Consider the following 12,998-nt stretch of genomic DNA (forward strand, 5'->3'; position numbering starts at 1 on the left):
AGGCTCAATAACCCAAAATTATTTTATGTTAAAGGTTTATTAGTAAAAAAAAACACTTGGTAAAAAAAATTCAATTAAACCATCAACGAAGTTTAGCATTCAATTAAGTCCTTAAAAATGAAAAATTTAATCAATCAAGTTCTTTTATTAATGTTGACTAAGTTTATATGTTAAGTTTTGCTGACATGATTGACAAACCAATCAAAAATGACTAGCGTCCATATGTACATCATATAGACCAAGCCAGTAAAAACATTTAAAAAAATATAAAAAATCTTAAAAATAAATACTTTTCAAAATTAATTATTTAAAAAATCTGGGATGAACGTGGACAAAAGATTTTCTAAATTCATTTGAACTTGGGCCACCATTAGCCTAGGTTCATCCTAGATGTAATTTTCTAAATGATTATTAAAAGGTTATTATAAAAATTATAAAAATATAAAAAATTATTAAAAATACCGTTTGATGTGAACCTGAACAAATGGTTATAAATATTTTTTTATAGATTTATAATTAACTCATTTAAATTTATTTTATTACTTTTTATTTTTTATTTAAAGAGATTGTTGCACACAATAAGTCCTGAGTTGATTTAGCATGTATCTGACCTACTAAAAAAATTAAAAAGAATGTATTTTGTTAATTATTTTTATTTTTTAAAGTTTACAAATAAAGATATAATATAATTATAGTATAATCACAAGTACATATTTGAGTAAATACAAAATAGAATAAAACTAAATACAAAGCATAAATAAATTAAGAATTGGAATAATTCAAACTAAAATCTAACTCACATGAAAACAAAATATGGTGGGACTTGAGGGTCAATTTCAAAAGGTATAATGCCAAATTTAGCTCTCAACATTTATATTTTTTTGTCAATTTAGTCTTTATTTTTAATTAAATTTGATCATTAACCTTTAAAAAATCTCGAATTTGACCATCAACCTTTCAAAAAAAGAATAAAGTTGTTGCTTTTTAATAAAAATACTGACTAAAACGTTAAATTTCTAAACATGACAACTTGAACGACAAACTACATATACTTCATGCTATTTTTTAAATTTTAAATATTTTTTAAAATTAATTGTTGACATGGCTATAAGACAAATAGTGCCCTATCAGCATGAAAGTACATGCGGACTGCCATGCAAGTTGTCGCATAGTTTAAAAAATATTTACCTTTTTTTTGAAATGTTAAAGGTAAAATTTAACTAAAAAAATAAAGATTAATTTGATAAAAGATGTAAACGTTGAAGACTAAATTTGATATTAACTAACTTAAACTTTTAATTTTAATTTTTAATGATATTTAAAACAATTGAATGAAAATTGACAGTAGATCCCCTCTAGAAAAATGATTTAATTTTTGTTTTCTTTTTTAAATGATATATTTAATAAATGGATCCACATGGTAGCCTATTTAGCTATATCTAACCTATCCTAAAACACTACTGTATGATTTTTAAATTTTGTATTTAAAGAAGTTCATCCACATGCTATATCTAATTGAATTTCAAATAATTATATATATATGAATTAATTAAATAAATAAGTTTAAATTAAATTAAATTTGTATATTTTTTTCCTAACATTTAGAACTTCCTTTTTGAAACATTTTGTATTCAAATTTAATTTTTTTAATTACAATAATAGGATAAAACCTGAATAACAAACACCATTAGTGTGATTTAAATTTAGGCCACACCTGAGGTGGTGAACACTCTTGATTATCATGCCATCATATAGGGTTTAAAGTTAATTCTGTTTTAATCTAATGACTAAATTAATAAATAATGAAAATCTTTTCATGATAGTATGTAATCTCTAAAAAAAAGTTTGGAACAGTTTTTTTTTTATCATTGATAACTGAATAATTTATTTATCTAATTTAATAAATAAATATGGAGAGGAATCTAATTATACAATATAAATTTAAAGTTGTTTTGTATTCTTGTGTATATTTTTATACAATTAATATTTTAATAATTTAACGGTTGTATTTATTGATATAATTGTATTTTTCATGCATGTAAATTTTCGTATCGGTTCAATATATCTATCATATCGATATATATTATTATTTATTTGAATAGTTGGAAGTAGACCTGATCATGAGCCAGGTTGAACCGATGCAAATATTTTAAGCTCGTGACCTAGGCTTGAGCCCAAGTCCGACTTAGGCCGCCCATATTAATTTTTTTATATTATTTTTATATAAAAAATTTAAAAAATATAATACATCAAATACACTAAAATATTAAAATATATATTTTTCCAATAAATTGAAAATATATTAAAAAACTTTATACTTAAATAACACTAATATAGTTGCAACTTAACAAGCAAATGCCTCTAAAATAGTAGCAAAATTAACAATAAAACAAGAGTTATATAATATTTAAACAACAACAACAAAATAGTAGTAATATAATAGCAAAATGGTAACAAAACAACAGCAAAACAACTAATTTGAGCTGGGCTCGAGACAAAAATCCTACTCGAGACCCAGCTCGTTTAAAAAATAGGTCTTATTTTTTGTCCAAACCCTTTTTTCGAACTTATATTTTTGCTCAAACCCTCCCACTTTTCAGGCCGGCCTACCAAGCCTGGACAGGTGACTCAACCCATAATTAGGTGTATTTGGAAGTTTTTTTTTTACATAAAATAAATAGTTAAAAAATTTTAAAATTACGTCAAAATTGACATACATGATCCAAAAAAATAAAATATAAAATTTAACAATTAAATTATTAAAATACTAATCAAAGAAAAATATACGAGAGAGGGGTAACACGAATTGAATTTTACATTAATGGAAGTGGTTACTTTCTCAATAAAAATATATCTCTAAATTTTTTTTGGTTGATAAGGAAGCTAAATACATTTAGCCATAATAGGAATTATATCTGACACCAATGCTGTCTTATAGAATTTCCATTTCGATCATCTTGAGTGAACATCATGAATTTTAAAACCAAGAGGAACATTTTCTACTAAAGCTACCATGAAATCTGCAACCATGTTAGCTGTGCGTAGAGTAAATATTACCTTTATATGTCAATCTGTGGCCATATCTCTAAAATTTTTTTAAAAAATAGACTTCAAATCAATAAATAACTTATGTTTTTATTAATTAATATCCATTATTTTTCTTACCCTAAACGCAGACAATAACAGTATTTGACTTAATTCAGCAAATTAATTATGAGATTCAGCTCATTTTTTCTTCAGACCAGACACAGATCTCATCAATGGTTATTGTAATAAATAAAAATGGGTGCTATTTGGTGAAATTTAGTTGATCATCATCAATTTTATTATCCCAACTTTTTATTTATTTAATTCTAAATGTATTCAAATATTTTCCAATGCTATAATTCTTCATACCTAACTGCTTAATTTTTTTTTTTTGCATTTAATCAATAAAATCATGAGGAAATTTTTTTTTTGCTTGGCAAGGAAGCAATTCCATTAGATAAAATTTTCTACCTAAATTTAAGATTTTATCGTTCTTTTTCTTTTTTCTTAATAAAATATTATTAAAATTTTGTGATCCATATATACATCTATATTCAGGGGCGAAGCCAAGACAAAATTTTAGGGGCCGAAAGAAATTTTAATTTTTTATAGTCTATATCTTTATAATTTTTAAAAACTTAAATAATAATTTTATATTTTAGGGGGGCCGGGGCTCTTGCCACCTCTAAATCCGCCTCTATTTATATTATTATTTAAGTTGTTGAGATGATGTTACGGAAATAATAATAATAAATTATTCATTTTATAGAGTACATTATATTAATATTAGAATATTTTTTTTATCTTTTCATTTTTTTATTAATTAATAAAATTTTTCAGGTGGTAAAATTTAAACTAATGACATTATAAATCATAAATTTTTTAACTTTACCATTTTAATAACATTTTATTTTATTTTTAATAAATATATTAGTTTTATAATATCTTTTTTTCGTCCAACCTCATGAATTTGTTGTAATCTAATATATACATTAATGCAGTAAAATCAATTGAAGATAAATTTATTTATATAAAGATAAAAATATTATCATTAAATGGAAAAACACAATTTTTTTTAAAAGAAAACACATTTACAAGTATAAACATATATTTGAATAATTATATATTTACGAAAGTTTATTTGAAAAATGAAAAAAAATAATAAAATTTTAAACATAGATTTCGAATCAAGCTAGATTTAAAAAAACATAAAATATATTAATATAATATTTAGACTCAACCCATTAACATGTCTTAATGCAGACATCATTACTGAATTCAACAAATATTGCATGATTGAAGCCAACCGACAAAATGTTCTTATAAAGATTATTACGTATTACCAAGAAAAAGGCAAGCCATGAACATCAAATAACATGGATGGTTCATAGTAGTAGATTCAAGACGCATTTTTATATTTATTTTATAAATTATTAATAATGAACCCAAATTATTTGGAGAGTGGAATATGCAGCATTAAGCAAGGGCAATATTGCCATCCCAAGCAGCCCAGCAACACGAGACCCCCTTCAAGCTTCAAACATCCAGCAAAATTCCGCCAGATCTCAACGGTAATAAAACTCCAAAACACGACTCTTTTTTAATCATTTCCATCAATAAATAAATAAATAAATAAATAAAAATCCAAAAACAAATTATATAATTGTTTTTTTTTTGGGGAGATTAGTAAAGAAAATTTTGGAGAGTGTTCATGAGTGTCTTATGCTTGATTCATATTCATCCATCTTCGTGCTAGTAAAAGCAACGGCCGTGATTGTTGGTAGCTTTGAATGCAATTCACGGTCCCGTTTAGATCTCACAAGCTTCTCTTTCTTCAAAAATGAGCTCAAAGAATCAGAATAAACCTCCCTTTCATCATAACACTACCAGTCCCTCAACTACTTCCACTACAACCCCAAGCCCTTCAAAAGTAAGTTAAAAAGTTTCACTTTCTTTGGTAAAGATTCAGTCTCTTCATGTTCTTCTCATTAATGGGTATCTTTTGTTTTACATTTTGGAACTTAAAAGTTGTTACAAATCAATCTGGGGTTTTTAAGGGTTTTTTTTTCAGCATTTGGTTATGGTGTAAGACTTTTTTTTTTCTTCCCATTTTCTTGGTAAAGATTTATTCTTCATGTTCTTGTAAATGGGTATCTTTCGTTTTTCATTTTGGTGTTTATATTTTAATATTATTTTTTTTTACCAATTTTTGCTAGTAAGTGCCTTTTGTTTGTCATTTTAGGGTTCAGATCGGCTTTCTATCCCAGTTTTTAGGGTGAAGTTTCAATTTTGTAGCTACTTTTCATTAATGGACTAATATTATTTGAGAGTAAAAAAAATGGAAGCTGAATACTTTTTTTCTTTTTTTTAACTTCACAATTTTGGGTGGAATTTTTTATTATTGGATTTGCAGAATAAATGCATTGCTGCTGAAGTGAGTGAAGAGAAGGGGCAAAAGCTTGGATTTCAAAAAATGATTGGCACTCCAAATAATGGTAGGCTCCGGCTAGCTTTTTCTCTTGTAAATGGCTCCCAAGATCTTGGCCCCGATAGCACGCCGGTGAGCCATGCCGGTTCTGAATGCGGTGCCATTGAGTTCACTAGAGAGGATGTGGAGGCATTAGTGAGTGAGAAAATGAAATCCAAGAACAAGTTTAACTATAAGGTGAGTGTGCTTAACTTGTATTTGTAGGTGTTTAGTTTGAATTCATTTCGATTTTTTTCAGTTTGTTTCTGTTTCTCTTTTCAGGAGAGATGTGAGAATATGATGGAGTATATAAAGAGGCTTAGGCTTTGCATTAGATGGTTCCAAGAACTTGAAGGAGAATATGCATTTGAACAAGAGAAATTAAGGAGTGCTTTGGAATTAACTGAAAGAAGATGCTATGAAATGGGTATTGAATCTTTGTTTTATATATTTATTTTTATAATCGTATTGATTATTTTATGTAAATTAATCTATTTTGTTGTAGAGATGGCTCTGAAAAACAAGGATGAAGAAATGAATTTGATAATTTTGGAGCTAAGAAATAGCTTGGCTTCTTTACAAGAGCAGCTCGTGAAAGAAGAATCTGAGAAGAAGGTAGGAAAACACGAGTTTCAGTCATAGACTTCTTCGTTATTGTGTTTTGTGTTCGGAACATGATTAGTTCTTTCGAATGTAACAATCAGGCTGCAATGGATTCTCTTGTAAAAGAAAAAGAAGCTCGGGATAGTATTGAAAGGTCAAAGGCTTCTCTCTCCGAAGAGCTTGATAAAGTTCGAGCTGAGCTTGATAGTGCTAATCAAAGGGTAAATATAACAAAAATTCGATCTTATTCGAAGTCTTTTGTGCCTTGGTTTTTCTATTGCTGAATTATGCGATTCTTGAACGTTGCAGATAGAATCGATAAATGATATGTACAAGCTACTACAAGAATACAACTCGAGTTTACAGATATATAACAGTAAACTCCAGACGGATGTCACTGCTGCTCATGAAACCATTAAACGCGGTGAGAAAGAGAGATTGGCTGCTGTGGAAAATCTTCATAACTTAAGGGGTGAACATAAATCGTTGCAAGATCAACTCACTTCATCTATAGTAAGTTTCCATGGCTCGGAAAGTCGTCTCTCATTGCATATCTTTTATCATTTGTAGTACTCTAGTCCTTCAATGGCTTGTTATGCACAATGCTTCATTGTTAGTTGTTGGAATTTACATATGGTAAGGTTTGCCCTAGTGATTTTCGAGGAAATTTTTTCATTTATCATTATTTATGTACGTTAGGCTTCACAAGATGGGGTTATGAAGCAAAAAGATGCTTTGCTGAACGAAGTTGCATGTCTTAGAATGGAGCTACACCAGATTAAGGACGATCGTGACCAATATCAACAGCAAGCGCAAAGTCTAGCTGTTGAAGCATCAAAATACAAAGAGTTGGCAACCAACTCGAGTGGATTGGAGGTTTGGTTTTGCTTCTCATTTACTTTGATTTCCCCTTATGCATGGATAATTGAATATATTCTGAAACGCTTTGCATCTTTTACAGGAGAAATGCTTGTCGCAAGGTAATCAAATACAAATTTTGCACGACCAGTTAGCAGTTGCAGAGAGGAAATTACAGGTTCTTTCTTCTATTTCTTTTTTTGACAAAAAATTATTTATATCATTATTATAGTTAACTTCCTATTATAATTATGCTTCTTTCTCAACTTAGATGTCTGATACGTTCGCACTTGAGAAAAGAAAGGAGTTTGAAGGACAAAAGGAAATCATAGAGGAGTTACATAAATGCTTAGAAGATGCAGAATTTAAGCTTATAGAAGGAGAGAAGCTACGAAAGAAGTTGCATAATACTATATTGGTAATCTTTAAACTATATCTTATGTTTACATTACTGCAGATATATTATCCCAACGGATCGCTTTTTCTATTGTAGGAATTGAAGGGGAATATCCGTGTATTTTGTCGAGTGCGTCCTCAATTGGCTGATGATAGTTCAAGTAACCATGGGAAGGTTTTCTCTTATCCCACAGTAATGGAATACCTTGATCGCAGCATTGACATGACACATAACGGTAATGAACCAATATATATATATAAGTTATTATCAAATGCTCTATGATCTTGTTATGTATGAATTATATTGTTTTCGAAGTTAAAAAGCTTATTTGATGTTTGTCTTTTTGTCAGGGCAGAAGCATTCTTTCATTTTCGATAAAGTATTTATGCCTGATGTGTCACAAGAGGAAGTTTTTGTCGAAATCTCACAACTTGTACAAAGTGCTCTTGATGGTTACAAGGTTTTGTATGCATACATACATACAAATATAGGTAATAGTGCCATGGAAGTCTTGTATTAGGAGTCAGATTACATTTTGCCCTCTTTACTCGAAAAATGGGCAAATTAGTCCTTGTATGTTAGATTAAAGAGCAAACTGGTCTTTCTATTAAAAATCCCATCCATTCTATTGTTAAATATTGGTCCCTATACATTAGTATGGGGTACACATGACACACCATGTATCATTATCTGGTTATTCTCTCAATCACGCCAACTTTTAACAGTATAAATGAATGAAATTTTTAACAGAAATGACCAATTTGCTCTTTGATTTAATATATAGGGACTAATTTCCCATCTTTTGAGTAGAGGGAGCAAAATGCAATTTGGCTCCTAGTACAGGGGCCTCCATGGTACTTTTACCTACAAATACGCATACATTCACTCATTCATTCATCATGCAACAATTTTATGTTTTTATAGGTTTGCATTTTTGCTTATGGGCAAACTGGTTCGGGTAAAACCTACACTATGATGGGCAAACCGGGACAGCCGGATGAGAAGGGATTAATACCTCGTTCGTTAGAACAAATATTTCAAACTATACAAGCTCTTCAACATCAAGGCTGGAGATATGAAATGCAGGTTGTTTGCTATCTATGCTCTGTGATATATTTATATCTTTTCTGGACAATTTAGTCAACTTTTTTCTTTGAAAAATATTCGTAGGTCTCAATGTTAGAAATATACAATGAAACAATCCGTGATTTGTTATCAACAAACCGGGATTCATCACGATTTGAAAATGGTGTTACTGGAAAGCAATATATGATTAAACACGATGCCAATGGAAACACTCAAGTCTCAGATCTAACTATTGTGGATGTTCAAAGTAGTAGAGAGGTCTCATTTCTTTTAGACCGAGCTGCACAAAGCAGGTAAACATTTTAGAGTTCCCTTGTATTGTCGGTTGAAAATTTGAGGCGAGAATATTAGAATTCTTATGAAGTTTGTGTTTGTCTCATTTAGGTCCGTGGGGAGAACTCAAATGAATGAACAATCATCGAGAAGTCATTTTGTCTTCACAATGCGAATAACTGGTGTTAATGAGGTACAAGTCGATGTTCTGCCATAATCCATGTAAATATAATGCTATACCAGTCTCAATCTTTCCGGCCATGAACTAATGCATGTATATACATTGACAGAGCACTGAACAACAAGTACAAGGTGTCTTGAATCTAATCGATCTTGCTGGAAGTGAACGACTATCCAAAAGTGGCTCAACAGGGGACCGGTTGAAAGAGACTCAAGTATTATTACCTATACTTATTACTTAATATCAGTATACGCTGTTTCTCATTTCCTTTTTTAATTTTTTTCTTTTATTTGATTTTATTCAGGCCATTAATAAAAGTCTATCGTCTTTAGCCGATGTTATATTTGCATTGGCAAAGAAGGAAGATCATGTACCATTTAGGAACTCAAAACTCACTTATCTTCTTCAGGTAACTCTCTACACATGCAGTTTCAATTCTGAATATAACAAAAATGTTGGTTAAACTACTTGTTGGGTCTTTGTATTATAGGCATAGGTAATAATATAAACGACGGTAAGGTTGAACCTTAGAAATGCTGACTTATCATGATGTGAAAAAGAAAATAGTCCTTGTCGTGTTTTAAAAATTACAGAATTTTGTTTTTTTTTCCCACATAACTCTAACATATGGCAAATCAACATTTTTTATAACATTTAAATTTAATGTTGTTTAAAACTTTAACCTAAAAAATTTTCATTTTAGTATAAGTTATGCAATTAAAGTTATATTCTTTGCCAATGGAAAACATGGAATTCATACATCAATCAATAATAAAACATGGTAAAGTAGAACCCGAAGCTTAACTCGGTTAGTTCATGCAGCCATCCTTTAAGAAAATAGCATCCACCAGGTTCGGAATTTGAATCTGAGTATTTGCAACCATTCCGCTGCCCCTGGATTTTCAGTCTTAAGTGTAATTTTCTTTTATCTTATGGTTAACCAGCCTTTTTATGATTAATGCATGTATTGTTAGTATAAATTGTGAAGTTAAAGTTATAGTCTTTGCCTATGGAGACATGGAATTCATATATCAATCAATAATAAAACATATTAACATAGTAAAGCAGAATTTACGACTTAACTCGGTTCATGCAATCATCCTTAAAAAATGATATTCAATAGGTTTGGAGTTTGAGGGTATCTACAACCCCTCCTCTATCTCCTTGTATTTCCCGTCTTGAGTGTCTAATTTTCTCTTATCCTATGGTGATTAGCCTTGTTTAGGTGGGGATTCAAAGACTCTGATGTTCGTAAATCTCTCTCCCGAACCCTCTTCAGCCGGTGAATCCCTATGCTCACTGCGTTTCGCAGCTAGGGTCAATGCTTGTGAGATTGGGACTCCCCGACGTCAACTCAACATCCGGACTTCGAATTCTCGATTTAGCTATGGCTGATCTCAAATATGAAAACCACCTTTTTACATGGTTCTTTTCCCTTGTTTAGCCATATGTATCTATATTGCATTAGTAGATTGAGAAAAGAGAGATTCTAACATGTAACCATCTGTATAGTAGCCATTGCTCTTGTATTTTTAGCAAGCAACCCCTTCACTTACCACATTTATATTACTTATCCTGACTTATGCTGACTTGATTTCTTCAACATTTCCACTTGTGGAATTAATGCAATATTTTAGTTCACAGTTTTGATTTCTTTGTTTTAATGCAGGAAGAAACTAATGTTTGATTATGAAATCGTAATGGTTTGATCTCGATTGAGTTTTTGTATAATATATTTATATCTATTCTTTGTTACCAAATCAAGCGTTTGCAAGACAGTGCAACACGTACCAACGAAATAAAAATAAGGCATCTTAGAATATCTGCTTCTTCTTGTTGTCTCTACAAGCTTGAGCTGCCATTCATGCCAACTATGGATCTCGCAGATGGGTACATGTACAATACGTGGAGCTCTTTCGATCCGTTTTGTTAGGAATAGGTATTGGACAATGCTTTACATGGGTAGCACGTGGGAGTCCTACTTAATCCATATGAGTCACATCACTACTTATCTAGAAAGTTATTTTGTTCTTAACGTGTCAAGACTTGAGACCAAAGGGAGATTACCTTCGTTTATAAATAACTATCTTTGACCTTAGGAGAGATTTTTTTTCTCTCCAACTCTTCATGGATTGCACGTGGATTCTTAGTTCATATCAATCACATCATCATCTATCTAGAAAGTTACTCTACTTCTTAAACAATTAACCATGATAAAGTAGATGTAAACTACGCATCAAGACGACAAAAAAAGATTACCATGATTCATAAATACTTGCTTTAGGAATCTTTTTCCTCTCCAACTCTCCATTCTTAACCCATGTCCAATGCAAACAAATAACATGAGCAAAGCTGCATGAAATAAATAGATGGTCATAGGTTTCATTTCCTTACAATTTGGACTACTTTAGTTTTTTTTAATAGTATAGAAATTAAATTGATCCATTTAATAATAAAATTAATTTAATCCAATTTCTATAATTATAATACAGGGACCTCCAAATACTTCAACCAATAATTATTGCATATTTTCCTTAGGTAAATGTAAACATCTTATAATAAGATTTTAAGTTTTTTAAAAGTTGGTTTTTTAAAATATTTTTTAAAACATTTTGAGAAAATATTTGGTACTCTATAAATAAAGTTTTTAGACTCCATATGCAGAATTAGAGAGTTGACAAGTATCTTATAGGGATATGGTAAAATATTGAAAAAAATAAATATTTAAAAAAAATACATTACATATTTTTAAGATTACTTGTGGGATAAAAAAGTGCACTGTCAGTATACCAAATATTAACTCAAATATTTTATATAAATATAGATGAATATATAAAACTATATTAAAATACTAAAATTCATACCATATTGAATGTAGTGGTAAAACATTGCACTTTCAAAAAAAAGATGAAAATTCAAACTTTAGAAACAATGTCGTTAGAAGAGACAGTTACGACAATTGAATATAAACATTAAAATTTAGCAAGCAATCCCTTTATTTCATACTAAATTTCATCACACTCACGACGTGGGTGAATGAAAATATTTTATATTAAAAATATATATTTATAAAAACATATTAATAAATGATTATTAGTGGAGTGGTGAAGATTTTTCTATATGGATTTATGGTTGTGGGTTCAATTTTTAAATAATATTTTTTTAATTATTTTATTTGAAAATCATATAAAAATATTAAAATGTCTTCATAATAAAATTAATTACCCTTTAAAGTAAGGGTGTTTTTAGTAATTTCACAACTGACTTAGTTTCGAGTTGACCTGTGAGACCAACTCAGCATGAAAATACTCTCATAATAATATTAATTACCCTTTAAAGTAAGGGTGTTTTTAGTAATTTTACAACTGAGTTAGTTTCGAGTTGACTCGTGACACCAACTCAGTTAGACACTTTATATATAACTAGAAATCTTATCATATACGTATGCATGTGGAAATCATATATTTAAAACACAAGTATGTTTAAAAATAATATACAATAAATAACGAAACATAATGTTTGTAACTAATAATAATAACAACAATGCATATACAATATGTACGAATTTAAAATAAAAAAATAATTTAACTTGTGAGTAAAAGAAAATTCAATATTAAAATCTTATTTTTTAAAAATTAAATATCAAATTGATTGTGACACCAACGCAATCTGTGATATTATCTATACTAGAAATATTATCACACGCATACTCATGTGGAAACCACATATTTAGAACCCATGTGTGTGTTTAAAAATAATATACAGTAAATAATGAAATGTAAGGTTTGAAACTAATAATAATAGCAACATATATGATGTATGAAATTAAAATAAAAAATATTTTAACTTGTGAATAAAAGAAAATTGAAATAAGTTCAAATTGAATTGCATAATTTGAAACTGACTAATAATAACAAATGAAATATATATGTTATTAAAATAAAAAAAAATAGATTAAATTGTTTATCATGATGTTGTCATCAATCTTGAGTCAGTATTGAGTTAATTTATGACACTAATTCAATTAAATACATTATTAATATACAACTGATAGAGGTAATAAAGTGTGCATAATAAAATTAAAATGTAAAAAAATATTAATACGA

At 29.1% G+C, this 12,998-nt stretch overlaps 1 protein-coding gene across 2 annotated transcripts; it reads left to right on the plus strand.

Moving 5' to 3' along the window:
- Positions 1-4,384: 4,384 nt before the first annotated feature.
- On the plus strand, positions 4,385-10,533 carry LOC107903495 (kinesin-like protein KIN-14N). 2 transcript variants are annotated; one of them, XM_016829560.2, is made up of 17 exons: positions 4,385-4,598; positions 5,441-5,692; positions 5,777-5,921; positions 6,000-6,109; positions 6,199-6,318; positions 6,407-6,610; positions 6,797-6,973; positions 7,059-7,133; positions 7,227-7,373; positions 7,449-7,587; positions 7,703-7,812; positions 8,277-8,438; positions 8,523-8,731; positions 8,823-8,904; positions 9,002-9,106; positions 9,197-9,301; positions 10,108-10,533. In XM_016829560.2, the coding sequence occupies exons 1-17, from the start codon at positions 4,467-4,469 to the stop codon at positions 10,285-10,287; spliced, it is 2,454 nt and encodes an 817-aa protein (XP_016685049.2). In that variant the 5' UTR covers positions 4,385-4,466; the 3' UTR covers positions 10,288-10,533. The 2 variants fall into 2 exon arrangements, with proteins under 2 accessions (XP_016685049.2, XP_016685050.2); XM_016829561.2 differs by having other exon boundaries at positions 4,589-4,957.
- The last annotated feature ends 2,465 nt before the right edge of the window (positions 10,534-12,998 follow it).

This window comes from Gossypium hirsutum, chromosome D05 (genome assembly GCF_007990345.1).
Source record: "Gossypium hirsutum isolate 1008001.06 chromosome D05, Gossypium_hirsutum_v2.1, whole genome shotgun sequence".
NCBI classification, from domain to species: domain Eukaryota; kingdom Viridiplantae; phylum Streptophyta; class Magnoliopsida; order Malvales; family Malvaceae; genus Gossypium; species Gossypium hirsutum.